General features: G+C 35.6%; 1 protein-coding gene across 1 annotated transcript in view; it reads right to left on the bottom strand.

Moving 5' to 3' along the window:
* LOC306880561 (importin-13-like) overlaps positions 1–14,197 on the bottom strand; it is a 44,516-nt gene extending 30,319 nt beyond the window's left edge. The window contains exons 1-3 of the mRNA XM_079434164.1: positions 13,788–14,197; positions 6,900–7,025; positions 3,213–3,823 (exon numbers count right to left, since the gene is read on the bottom strand). Of these exons, the coding sequence (XP_079290290.1) occupies positions 3,213–3,823; positions 6,900–7,025; positions 13,788–13,835 (785 nt within the window). The 5' untranslated portion in view covers positions 13,836–14,197. The remainder of the gene's footprint in view (positions 1–3,212; positions 3,824–6,899; positions 7,026–13,787) is intronic.
* Between the last annotated feature and the right edge of the window lie 482 nt (positions 14,198–14,679).

Raw genomic sequence — 14,679 nt, forward strand, 5'->3', positions numbered from 1 at the left:
TTCTTTGGTTTTTCTCATTGTGATGGATGAATAAGGGAATTTGGGCTTTGTTTTCCCTCCTATTTATATTTCTGTAAAACAGGAAGCCATGGCTGGATTATTTCATGTTCATAATCACCCTGGAGTGCTCAAAATTGTGAATATGAATGGGAGTATACTTCGGAGATATTTTACTCATAAGAATTTCTAGGGGTGCCAATAATTGTGTCCAATGTGTATTAGAGAAAAACATTTCATAATGATATTTCCCCCCATTTTAAACTGTTATTATCCAATGAAAGGTTAGATTTTTGTGAATTTTTTTTTTAAATAAAAGATCAAAAGGATTAACAATGCAGATACATTTTCACAGCCTTCATATATATATATATATATATATATATATATATATATATATATATATATATATATATATATATATATATATATATATATATATATATATATAAAAAAAATTTTTTAAAGGCCTGGTGATTAGAATAGAATAGAACTTTCACATGCTTTTCTGTTGTTGTTTTTGTTATTCATGCAGCAAAAAAAATTGTGGACTTCATGAGCTCCAGAAAACCAGATATTGATCATTTCACTAAATAAACAAATTAATCAATCAGTCAATCGATCCAATCCAATCTCTTTTTTTGTAAGCCGAACACCTTTAAATCTAAACATATTTACTTGAACTATCCGTAAGATTTTAAATGAATATTTCAATAAGTTAACAACACATCATAATTATCTGAGGTTGGTTAATGATCTCATGCCTTTCGGGTCAACAAATAAAATATTTAACCTTTTTTAGTAAGTTTTTTTTATAAATTATTGTATAATTGAATTAATAGCTTTTAATAGCAACACACAAGCCCTAGTTTGAGAAATCCTAATCTAGAAGAAAGGCAAACAATTCAAGCAAGTAAAAATTATGCTCACTTAGGCAGTTTATTTGGAGTTTTCAGCTATTTTAATCTCTTTTTATAACCAAATCATTAAGGTTTAAAACAACTGCCACTCTGCAACTTTTAATTGCCCTTTAAAAATAAATATATTTCCATGAACCACTACTCAACACATACAGTGCAAAAATTGCTTCCAATCAGCCTTTCTGCAAAAAGCTCTCATGAAAAATCTAAATCTCTCTCTAAAGGTCACCCATCCTAATCAGCTCCCTCATGCACTACAAAGTGAACTCAGCCGTAACAGTGTGCGAGACACCTGTAGGAACTATTGAACTACAGTATTAGACCGTCTTCGTCAGAGCAGAAGCGCTTTAACCTCACACCACCAGCTTTCCACAGTGGAGGATGCGTTCACCTCTAAAGGTTGGTCCTCAGCATCCGCTGGCTCTGGCTTTCAGTGAGGGGGGGTGGGATCCTGCCGTGTCTGTACCAAGCAGAGCGAAAGACATTGCTCCCTCGCTCTGTCTCCATGGAAACGCCAGCCATCCTTGAAATAAACCTGCCGCCGCCGCCAGCCCCCCTCCCTCTAATGTGACTGTTTCAGTTTGCCTTTGTTTCTGTCTCTCTTCCACACCTCTCTCTTTGCATCCGTCACTTTCATCTCACCTGTGTTTGTTCTCCATCAGACCATTTCTCTCTCTTTCTTTCACATGTTGTTCACAGTTCTGCGTTCACTGATATAACAAAAAAATGCATATGCACCTTCTATTGTTCTAGCAGGTGTATTGAAGTATGCATCTATATAAAAGTAAAAACAGGGTTATTATTGTTAAAACTAAAACTAAAACTAGTTACTAAAACTAAACTATTTAAAAAATGAAAAAGAAAATTTAAAATTACTTAAATTAAAAAAGTTAATTGAACTAAAGCTGAACTGAAATAAAAAAAATATAAATATTAGATGAAAAACTAAAATTGTTAAAATGTTGCCTTGGCAAGTAACTGAAACTAGTTTAAGTTGAAGCACTAAAATTGGAAATAAATACAAACTAAAACTAAACTGAACTAAACCTAAAGCTGATCAATTAAACCTAAATAGTAATATTAAAAAATAAATAAAACTAATAAAAGGGACAAAATCTAAATAAATTTAAAATGACAACCGAAAATAATATTAATGAAAATTAGTATAATGGTATATAAATAATACAAAAAAAGTACTGGCCTTGAAAAATAAATTGTTAGCTGGTTAAAAGAAAAAGGTGAAATTATTATTAAAACAATTATGATTTAAATCACTATTATCAACAATAGTCTGACACTCACACTATTTACTTTTTCAAGTGACGTGACGTGGCCAAGTATGGTGACCCATACTCTGCATTTAACCCATCCAAAGTGCACACACACAGCAGTGAACACACACACAGCAGTGAACACACACACAGCAGTGAACACACACACAGCAGTGAACACACACACAGCAGTGAACACACACACAGCAGTGAACACACACCCGGAGCAGTGAGCAGGTGTCTCGCCCGGGGAGCAGTTGGGGGTTCGGTGCCTTGCTCAAAGGCACCTCAGTCGTGGTATTGAGGGAGGAGAGGGTGCTGGACATTCACTCCCCCCACCTACAATCCCTGCCGGCCCGAGACTCGAACTCGCAACCTTTAGGTTATGAGTCCGAATCTCTAACCATTAGGCTATTTCTAGGACCACACATGTTCTTTTTTTATCTTATTTTCACCACAATAAAGGATTTTCCCCAAAATGTTTGTAACATTTCATAATGAAATTATTACCAATCTGTTTACTTTTCCTTAGAGATGCTCATTAGATTTGTATTATTGTAAAAATGTATTAGACTTATTGTAATACAATATATTTATTAATAAATATATTATTTTAAAATTATTTAAATATATAAATTTTAATTATTTATAATTTACATAATTTAAAATGTATAATATTTGAATAAATTAAATGCTAAAAAAAACCTGAAGTTAAAAGGCAGCACAAATTATACCATGTTAATCTTACAAACTTTTTTTAAACGATAATTTTTTTTTTTCCATTACATTAATTAGAATTGGGGGGAAATTTGGGGACTTTGAGTGATTCAGCCATATTAAGAAAATAATGCAAAATGTAGTTTCATGGCCAGTGGAAAATATTTATGACGAGTAAATTTTATGCCTGGTGTTTTGTACATGTTTAACCCCAACTGTTTTTGTATCATTTCATGCAACTCAGTTTCTCTTTCACTGCATTGCTTTTCTGCCCCATTGCATAAGTACTGCAGAACTAAATGCTGACCTCTGTGAGTCGGGCTGTGAGATGGTGTTGACAATGGCCTCCACAGCCGTATCGAACAGTTCCGGATCTGCCAGCGCCGTGAAACTGGCCTCAACCAATCCCTCGCTCTCGTTCAGAGGAACGTCCAGCAGAACCCAGCTCGACAGACACTTGAGCACACGGGCCTTCACCAGCGGCGGAGAGTCCGGCTGCCGTAACAGCTGTTGCAGGAGCGGGTAAACGGCCGTCCACTCACGGCCCAGAGCGCCTCTCACCTGTCCTTTACGGTACTGCGGCAGTCGGCTGGTCTGGAACTCCTCGGGGAGAACTGTGAGGAGCTCCAACAGAGCCAAGCAGCGGGCGCGCCCGTCCACCTCGCCTCCTTCCTCCTGAAACATGCGCACCATCTCTGACACAGCCCCCGGCCACGTCTCGGGCATCATGTTGAGGGCGAGGGACGCCAGCGCCACGCACAGGCGGGTCAGGACGATCTTAGAGCCGGAGGCAAAGCGAGCGATCTGAGAAAACAGCTGCGTTTTGAGCGTGTCGTACTGCTCGGCAGGGATGTCGCCCCAGTAGCGGGAGATCTTGGTGTGAAGGGCGCTGGCGCCGAAGTATTGGATCTCTGGAACCTGCGGAGATGAAGGAAGAGATGCAGTCTTTGATTGTCTTTCTCTTTAATAGATTCCTTGGAGAAGAAATCAGATGAGACGTACACAGCATATAAAGCCTTCTTGCATCATTAGTCAGCACAGAGTTTGTGATCAGTGCTTCTCAACTGGTGCGTCGCTATTAGGGCTGGGTGATATAGCCAAAAATAACATCAAAATATTTTTTTCCCATTTCACACAATATCATTACTTAGCACAATATTCGTTTACCATTAATGGGGAAGGAAATGAATGTAAACACATTTGTTTGTTCACAATTAAACTACTTTTTAATTTATGGCCCTATAAAATCTGTTTTATTTTGCCCTAAATTCTGTTTTCCAGTTAATTATTTCCGGATTCTATGTTTTATGATTCAATACAACTTTAGCATAAAAAAATTCTAATTAAATAAATGAATAAATCTTCAACAATTTAATTTACAACAAAGCATTGCATTTTTATTTTTTGTCAAATAAGAGGCTGTACAACAGTATAGTAACTAAATAAAAATAAATCTTGGTTGTATGACATTTTAGTATAATGGGTAATATTTCTGTCAAAATTTCTTCAAGTTAAACCGGACTTATATTTTGACAGGTTGTCGTCTACTTTGCGTTTCAGTGTTTTAGTACTTGACAGTAGTTTTTTCTCAAATGAAACAGTAAAACTGGTGAAGTGACTCTCAGAGCAGCCCTGGAGATGAAGTTCATGTGCTCTTATATTAAGACGGCAGATGCTGAAAAGTTTGAGTTGGAGACCAAACAGCGCCATTTATTTACACAGAGACACGCATGCAGATTTAGTAGGGTTGGGTACCGAACTCTGTACTTTTAAGGGTACCGACCGAACTGCGTCGGTACTACAGAGTATCGATTCACATTAAATCATTCGGTATCAAATTTCAGTACCTGAGAAAGCATTTGGGCGCATACGAGAGAGAGAGAGAGACCCTGTGACATGATGTCACCACTGCAACTCTTTAAAACACAACACACAGGGCAAAACCAAATGTTCTGAAGTGTGCTTACATTTCTAGGGTCATATGGTTTCCATGAAAACGTGGACAGGATGGCGGAGTCCATTCATAAAAACAGAATTTACTCTATAGCGCGGAATGCCATGGAATTTGTACATTTTTGGAGGAATAAAAGAAGGTCTGTTACTTAATTCGAATCGCGATATAAACTAGTGTGTGAGAATATTAAAACGCAAAAAGATGGTTTAAATATGAATCCTACATGTTCCGCTAGCCTTGGTATGTACGAATGGCAGAGGTTTTGTTTGCTACACAAATACTGATGAAGCACACGTGATCTCGCGGTGATTTTCGGCCTCTGCATCTCACTATATGAACACATGAACTTACAGGCTGTGAGAGTCACTTCATTAAAATTTTACGTTTCATTTGAGAAAACCTGCATCATATCATATATACTGTATACACACAGAAACTTCACGGCAACCTGTCAAAATAAAAGTGCGGTTTAACATGTAACAGAAATATGTATTACTTTTGTACAGTATAATTTACATCTTTATATATTCCATTTACTGACAAATTTAAATAAAATAAATGATAAAAAATAATTACTACAACCACATTAACGACTTGATTGTAGAAAAAATACAATTATTATTAAAACTTTTTTAAAGGAATATTCACACAATTTTTCTACCATGCATTAATTTTAACAGTAAAATTTGCCAACAAATAAAAGGGTTTCATTTCCATTTGATTAAAAATAAATAAATGTTTCATGCCTTCATTTGATTTTCAGAAAAAAAATCAAACAGAAGAATTCCTGGAAGAAAAAAAATTGTAGGGTCCTATTGTTCAAAATGTTGAAATTGAGAGTTTTGGTCTTATTTTTTCACTGAAATAAATGTTTTTGTTTTTACACAAAGTACCGCAAAAAGGTACCATTTGGCGCTTTTCCACTGCATGGTACGACTCGGCTCAGAACGGCACGGCTTGCCTTTCCACTGCTGTTTAGTACCGCTTTTAGAGTGGGCGGGATTATTCACGTGTCCTTATAGTTGCGCCGCCTCTACTGCCGTGACTCCTGAAAAACTTTTTAAATCCGCGTCGCTCCATCAAACTCTCGCTGGATCCGCTCCTCGGCTATCAAAGAGAGGGACGTCAATACTTCCTCAACAGACAACGAAACAGCCATTTTTGGTTGTTAAAAAAGGTGCGCCCATTCAAAACAGTTGGCTGTGCCGATTTAAATCTAGCAGGTCTCGTGCCGCAAGTTCAATGACGCAGGCAGAGATGATTCTTTCCGGCCAATCAGTGATCAGCAGGGTTTACACGTCACGTTTTAGTAACGGTACGGCTTGCTTGGAACCTCGGCCGAGGTGGTACTAAAAAAGTACCAGGTACCAGGTACTGTACCCAGTGGAAAACCCCCCAAAAGTGAGCTGTACTGAACTGTACCGTGCCGTACTATGCAGTGGAAAAGCACCAATTGGGTACCAGTACCGAATTTCAGGTACCAATATCAGTACAGTACCGGTACCCAACCCTACTTATTAGTGGCATGCAATATGGCTGTTGTTGCATTTATTTCTGCTGCTGTGTAATCAGCTGTTAGATTAATCCATATTGAGTAAAAATTACCTTCCATTCTCATTACTGTGATGTAAAAAAGAACTTCAATTATCAGTTTTCATTATAAAACCATTACAGATGTTTAAATTGCAACACATTTAAGAATCACGGAGGAGATGTGTCACAATGTAAAAAATAGGCTATTGCTTGTATCAAATATAAATTACTTTTTTTGTGTGTTTTAGGAGAAAATTACTCAGATGACATCTTTTTGTGAAATTCACTCCTTTTGTAGCCATCGAAAACAGCTACACAGAACAAAACCAAATAAAACCTGTAGGTGTAGCTTAGTTGACGGCTGCAATGCTAATGCCAACGACATCTGATGTGTGTACACAGACCGAAAGTCATTATGAATAGGCATTCCCAACCCATTAAACTTGGGTGAAAAGGACAAGTCAAGCACTGATGGAAAAGGAGGGGATGAGAACAGGATGTTCTTACCTTCTCTGGTCTCAGTAAAACCCAACAGAACTGCCAGGCCTGAGGAGACACTTGAGCGTGCATCAGCCATTTCTGAGCCAGGTTCTTATTCTCAATGTTCGGATCATAATAGAGCTGATGCAGGGCCTGAAAAAGGCAAGAGAAAGACAGTTTTAGACAGTGATACATTGCAATCTGGCCATTATGGAACACATGGATACAAACTAACAACGCTTTATTAACCCCGGGGTTCCTGCGGGGCAGTTTAGCAGACAAGTATATGAAAGCATGTGCTGTTAAAGTGATGCTCTAGGTTTCAAAACGGCTGATGCATGAAACTCATGACATCATTTATGCAGGTGAAGCATTTAATATGGTGGAAGGGCAAATAACACAGCTAATAATGACATATTCATTCAACAATAACAAGAAATAAGCAATGACAAAAATAAAAAAAAATTAAAATTTTTTTTTACTGTCACTTTTGATCAATGTGGATCCTTGCTGAATAAATGTATTAATTTCTTGAAAAAAAAAATCATACTGATATATTGTCATAAGCCAACATGTCTATCTCACGACACCCCTAATCAATTGTCTAAATGAAGCAGACTTCAACAACAAAAAATTTATCATATAAGATAAAAATGAAGGAAGATCAGAGAAGAATTAAATTTGTGTGTCACAGCACATCAGAAACCCCCTGAGAAGCAGCCATCTGTCAGAGTAAACCAGGTGACATCACAAAACCAACTGTGTGTGGTCAGACCGTCATAAATGCTTTAAAACCCTTATACTTCTGTACAAAGGAAGAACGGACAAAAATAAACATGGTACAAATGTCCATTTAAGCACATGGCTACATCTTTTGAAACGAGTTTCTATGGCAACCGTCTATTCTGCACAAACTCATTCTTAAAGACCAGCACTGAATGACTTTGGTCCATTGACATGGTTACCGCATCCAATCCTGCCTATGTGTGTGCGAGGACTCACTCATTCTGTAGGATCCACTTTACCCAGACATCTATTAAATCACTCGTTTAATCTGATTCAAGTCTGCTCCACATTCTGGCTAAGAACCAAACACTGAGAAAGGAAGACATGCTCGAGATCAAACACTAAGCAACCAGATAGCGATTTTGAAGGTGATGTATATCAGGTAAATCAGAAATTGGATTTTAAAAAAAAAAAAAAAAAAAAGTAGACCGTGTGACCGTGTGCACAAAACTACACATTCACAAACTGACTAGTCATGAGTTGGAACAGTCTTAGAGGAAGCCCTTAATAATAAGGCTAATTTAAGTTGTCCAGCCTCTGATTAGGTGCGTATATTAAAGGGGTCATCGGATGCAAAATTAATTTACCGCCAGTCATTTAAACGGTTGATTCATTCAGGAACGAAACACCGTCATGTTGCTCAGAGACACGAAACAGTGCTGTGGCTGTTTGGAATGAAATAGAGCAAAAACAGCAAATATGGTGTCTAAACCGTAAGTCTCTTAATATTAACTTCTTGTTTATTGAACTATTGTATAAAATCAATATCACATTTGTAATTATACTGACTTTTGGAGGGAAAAAAGGCACTCTTCATGTGATATTAACTATATGAAATATAAATATATACATTTTCTGCCCCATATCTTGAATTATGTATTCTAAATGCATTTTAATAGACTGATTCATGCACTCTAAATGTGCACGGCACTAGTCTAGCTAGACTTCATCATGTAATGTATGCGTGCACTCTGTAGGTGTTTTGTTTGCTTTTCGCGTTATACTCGATAATATCAAATCGCACACTGTTAAAACAACAATTAAGATATTATAGCACACCATACATATCGCACACGCGTACCGGGGTATATATTATATTTCAAACGGTACGATATCATAATTTTGCTCAATTTGGTATTTCATACGCTGCAGTTGCGAAATGCACCTGTAGGTGGCAGTGCTTCCCAAATTGCTGCGCAACCGGTAAATGTGACAACAGAGCAACGCGATGGATCATCAAACAAATTAATAAATAAATAAAATAAATAAAGAGAACAGTAGAAGTGAAATATGGCATTACTTTGCATACAAAACAGATTACAAAGGTGAAGGAACTGACCTTACTGCACCTGTATGCAAGCGTTGCTATAAATCATGTGTTTCCATAAAGACAACACATCAAACCTTTTTAAGCACTTGTCGCTTGCTCATCCTGATCTTTTCAGAAAATTAAGAGATCGACAGGTGAGTGCATCATTCATAAATTCTGATTTAATTTGAACTTTTATTTACAACTGATCAAAGCACATACAGATGTAATACAGTAAGCTCAAAATGTGCATGTGTGACACGCCAGAACCAGAGAAGTTTTGGCCACATAATATATGCACTTGCATTTCATACTATCGAATATTAATTGGATTTGAATTGAGCAAGAATTTTGCTATATTAATTTTAGTATCAATAATATGAAGGGAATGGTTCTGTCGCGCTGCCGACCGCTAATATGAAGCAAGCGAGAGAGTGAGATTTATAGGTAATATTTTTTCTTTGGCTGAGTCTTAAATCTGAAAACAATCTGAGAGAGAGAGAGAAATAATAATGTGATTTAGAAAATTACTTTGACTGTTAGAATAACACTTTACAATAAAGCAATATTTGTTGCATTAATTGCGCAACTTCAGTTGTATTTTTTTTTTCTTCAAACTCAGTCAAAATGTAACCTATGTTGCCGTTAGGTTTTTTTTGGTACATTTTGAGACATTTTGTTTGCACTGAAAAGATAAGAAGATTTGAATATATTTTCATCTTATAACTTCAGTTAGCCTATATCATTTTTTTCTCCAACAACAAAATGTAACCTATGTTCCCTGTAGGTTTTTTGTTAGTTTAATACAAAGGTATTAAGATATGAATCTGTTTTTATTATTATTATTATTAATAAAACAAATTAAATTCACTTATCTTTTGAGGCTGGTTATTTGTCACCTATGGTATCGCTTTAGTATCAATACCGAGGTATTACATTCTGTTTGTTATAGACTTTTCATTAAGACCCTAAAAAATCATATCAACGTGTAAAATGGGCATCCGATGACCCCTTTAAAGGGTGTGATTTAAAAAGGATGAATTTTTTTTAAGATGCATTTTTGGTTTATATAAATAAAATAAATAACAGAAAACTAAAAATGTATAAATAAATATACAAATTACTTAATTATAAAATATATAAACAAAAAAATAAAGTTTAAAATAAATAAAACAATAAACTTTTTTTTTCAAAAACAATTAAATGACATGCAACCAGTATTTTATATAAAACAGTGTAAATAAAAACAAGTAAAAAAAAATAAAAAAAAATAAAATAAAAAATACGACTGTTTAAAATAAATTAAATAAACAAAAAATAAATATCCAAATATAAAAATACTTAAACATACATATAAAACAATTAAATAAAGTGCAACCACTATTTTAAAATAACACAAAATCTAATATATAAATAAATCTCAATATAAAAATAAATAAAAGCAAGTAAAATTGCAAACAAATAATAAAAATTAGAAACGCAACCATTGTTTAAATAGCCAAATAAACAAAAAAAAAAATCAAATATACAATAAAGAAATCTAACATAAATATTTGATGCTATGAAGCTCACAAACGTTCAAAATTCAATGACTAGCTGTTCCTCAGAAACGCTAATTTTTCAGTTTAGTACTTTGTGAGTGCCTTGTTTCCCGGTGGACAACTCAAAACCTGTTCACCCTGACTCCCAAACGCTGCACGAAGCCAGACATTTGAAGATTTTTGGGACTGTGTTCAACAGCCCATCTGGAGTCATCAGGAACGGTCGTTCTGACATCATCAACCATGTGTCTGTGAATTTTACATCTCAGAATTTTTGTGTTTTGACATTCATTCCCATTGAGTCAGAGGTAAATAAATCACCAATGATCTGATTCCTCAGTAACAAGGAACAGCACCACAGCAAATTGCTCCAAAATAGCAGAAATTATCACAATAAGAGCTAGATGATAGATAGATAGATAGATAGATAGATAGATAGATAGATAGATAGATAGATAGATAGATAGATAGATAGATAGATAGATAGATAGATAGATAGATAGATAGATAGATAGATAGATAGATAGATAGATAGATAGATAGATAGATAGATAGATGTGTGTATGTATGAGCCTAAAGAAGCACAGCGAGATGTGGCTGTCGACTCATTCAAACAGTCAATGGTTGGAAAAACATATCAGGCTGCCCCTGACAACCAAATCTCTGCACACAGCCCGAGAGATATAATTAGCAAAGCTAGCAGCCGAGCCAATCAAGACACAATAGTGGAACATGACAACACTTACACACACGACTCCAGATGCCCTCTGTGAATACTCAAACACACATTCACATGGAAAACATCTAAAGTCAAGCATCACGCTGCAGACAAATATCAGCCCAGATTATACACAAGCTACAAACCACTCAATCTGAATTGTTTTGTGCATAACTGACATGAACATTTCTCATATCTGTGACCCTGGTCCACAAAACCAGTCTTAAGTGTCAATTTTTCAAAATTGAGATTTATACATCATCTGAAATCCGAATAAATAAGCTTTCCATTGATGTATGGTTTGTTAGAATCGGACAATATTTGGTCGAGATACAACTATTAGAAAATCTGGAATCTGAGGGTGCATAAAAATCTAAATATTGAGAATATCACCTTTAAAGTTGTCCAAATTAAGTTCTTAGCAATGCATATTACTACTCAAAAATGAAGTTTTGATATATTTACGGTAATAAAATTTACAAAATATCTTTACTTAATATCTTAAAGATTTTTGGCATAAAAGAAAAATGTATAATTTTGACCCATACAATGTATTTTTGGCTATTGCTACAAATATACTGTCAGCTTGGATATCTGACCAGGGTATTTAAACGAGGGGTTTTATTGTAGTGATGTTTCTCTCCTCTGCAGACGGTTACGCCTGACCACCACACTGCCCAGAACAATACACAATAACACACACAATGACCTCTGTGTGTGTCTGCTGCTGAGAGAACGACCTCTGTGTGTGTCTGCTGCTGAGAGAACGACCTCTGTGTGTGTCTGCTGCTGAGAGAACGACCTCTGTGTGTGTCTGCTGCTGAGAGAACGAGCGTGAAACAACGGCCGAGACAGTGACGTCCTGACACAGGAGCTACTGCACATCGGCCAAAAAGAGGCAGAAATGTATTTTTGGCCTTCTATCTGATACGGAGTTAAAATAATCAGCTAACCTTTTTAGGATCTCAAAGCTGAATAGATGATTAATCCAGTCTTCAGAGTCACATGATACTTCTGAGATTATTCTAATATGCTGATATAGTGCCCAATTATTAATAATGCTTCTGATTATTAGCAGTGTTGAAGGATTCTTTGATGAATAGAAAGTTTAAAAGCTTGTTTTAAATCAAAATGTTTTGTAACATTATAAATGCCTTTACTGTCACATAGGATTAATTTAACATGTCCCTGTTGAATACAAATATTATTATTTTATCTTACTTCCCCTAAACTTTTGAATGGCAGTATATAACAATTTCCACAAAAATATAAAGCAGCATAACTGTTTTGAACATTGATGAAAATCAGAAGCAGCAAATCAGCATATTAGAAAGATTTCTGAAGGATCATGTGAAGACTGGAGTAATGATGCTGAAAATTCAGTTTGGATCATAGGAATAAATTACATTTATTTTACATTGTAATAATATTTCATAATTTACTACATTTTGATCAAATAAATGCAGTTTTGGTGAGTATAAGGGATTCATTTGAAAAATAAAAAAAACTGCATTTAGTTTTTTTTGTCAATTGCAATGCACCAAAAATATTAATATTAACATCTAATTGAAGAATTAACATAAGTGCTGTTGAACCCCCCAGAATGTCTTAATTCATAAACTTTCACTACATGCATTACTGTAAAAACTAACCAAGGGACAATTTGACATTATTTTCAGCAGCAATCAAGTGCATTCCATTAAAAATAAATTCTGGATACATTACTGACACCACGTTTGCTGTTAACGAGATCAAAAGCTATACTAATTATGAGTGTGTTTGCTGGGTCTGACAGCGGCGGTCCAGGATAAAGATGAGGAGCCCTCCACCAGGCAGAGATGAGACGGACGGGACACCACCCTCTCTCCGCTCCTCATCCTCACGGATGGATCAATATCTCTCTCTTTTCTCTAATCCAATCTAACGTTGAACACGAGTCTCACATTTGTAACCTGATCATCAGAAATCAGCTGCATTACAATCGCATACAGATAAAATTTCCTTCAAAAATAGACAAAGCTATAAAATGACAAAAACAAAAGCGGCATCACAATCATGGGTCAATCTCACAAAACCTGTCCCCAGACATATTTCACCACAACTTTATATGCTGATTATGGAAAATAAGTTAATATTTTGTGCGTTGGGACACTGTTTCATGATTTCAATTAAGCACATTTAACCCCATAATCTCTAGAAATCTAATTCTCATTACTATGTAGGGAAGGAATAACTATAACAAATTATAACAAATGTAATTTTTCATCATGGCAGTACTGCTTTGACTTATGTTGATAAAAAAAAAACAGATTCATTACAGCAAAAATAATCTAATAAACAAATTAATATAAGTATAATAAAATAATGGGTTTAAAATTGGATTGATCAAGACAAATGATATATGTATATTTATTACGTACATTGATATTTATATATATATATAAAAACACAAAACATGAATTTATGCCCAACTTAAGTTAACAACATTTCTAAGTTTTCTCGAAGAGTAAATGAACATTAAATAATATTAATTACAAAAAAATATAACGTTACATATTTACCTTTTCCACGTTTTCCACGGTGAAGTCTGCGGCTGTGCCCGGATCCATGGCTGTGTTTACTATAACACACACCTCCTCTCGCTCTCGACCACAATCTACCGCCTTATAAGAATAATGCTGATTAATATAATTGTAGTAATAACCGCTGATTAATCTTTGAGGTGAATTTGATTCGACCAGGCCGGTGCGCGCGAGCTCATGTCTCTCAATCTCATATTTCACTCATGATAAAAACCCCTTTCGCATCTCAGATGACCGATAAATATGAGCATATGTCACAAATATGTGTCCGCGGGTTTCTGTGCGGCCCGGTGATCCGGTGTGCAGGTGTCCTCCGGTTCTTATCGGTCTGACTGAACCGATGACTCGCTGATTCGACACGCGCTGCGCGTGCCCAACCCTCTGCCTTCACTAAAAACACAAAAACACTACTTCCAGTTAAAATATGTTTCAGTATTATTATTTTTTATTCGTTTTATATGTATGTGTTAAAAAATCTGAATAATTTAATGGTTGATTGACTGCAGGTATGTTGGTTTTCCTTTTATCAAATTAATTGGCTGTCTGTTTCAAAGAGCTCAGATTTCTGATATTAAGGTTTTAAACCGTTTTAAACCTGCGAAAGCGTGCTGCTTTCATTTAACAATTAGATCACTTGACTTTAATGTGACGTTCATTTTTAATCAGGCTAATTTTTGATGGCCCTGTAAACGGTCCTTCACGCTGCATTATGGGTAATGTCGTTTTTTATGTAACTGGTGTTCATGTGCGGTGTTACAGCGACTCTTGGTGGTACTATTGAAACTTTGGCTTCTGTGTACGATAGGTGGAGCGCTCGCTCCTATATATACATTTACACTATACATATATTTTGTTTTATAAAAAATAAAAA

This window comes from Barbus barbus, assembly GCF_936440315.1.
Source record: "Barbus barbus genome assembly, chromosome: 14".
Classification (NCBI taxonomy): Eukaryota; Metazoa; Chordata; class Actinopteri; order Cypriniformes; family Cyprinidae; genus Barbus; species Barbus barbus.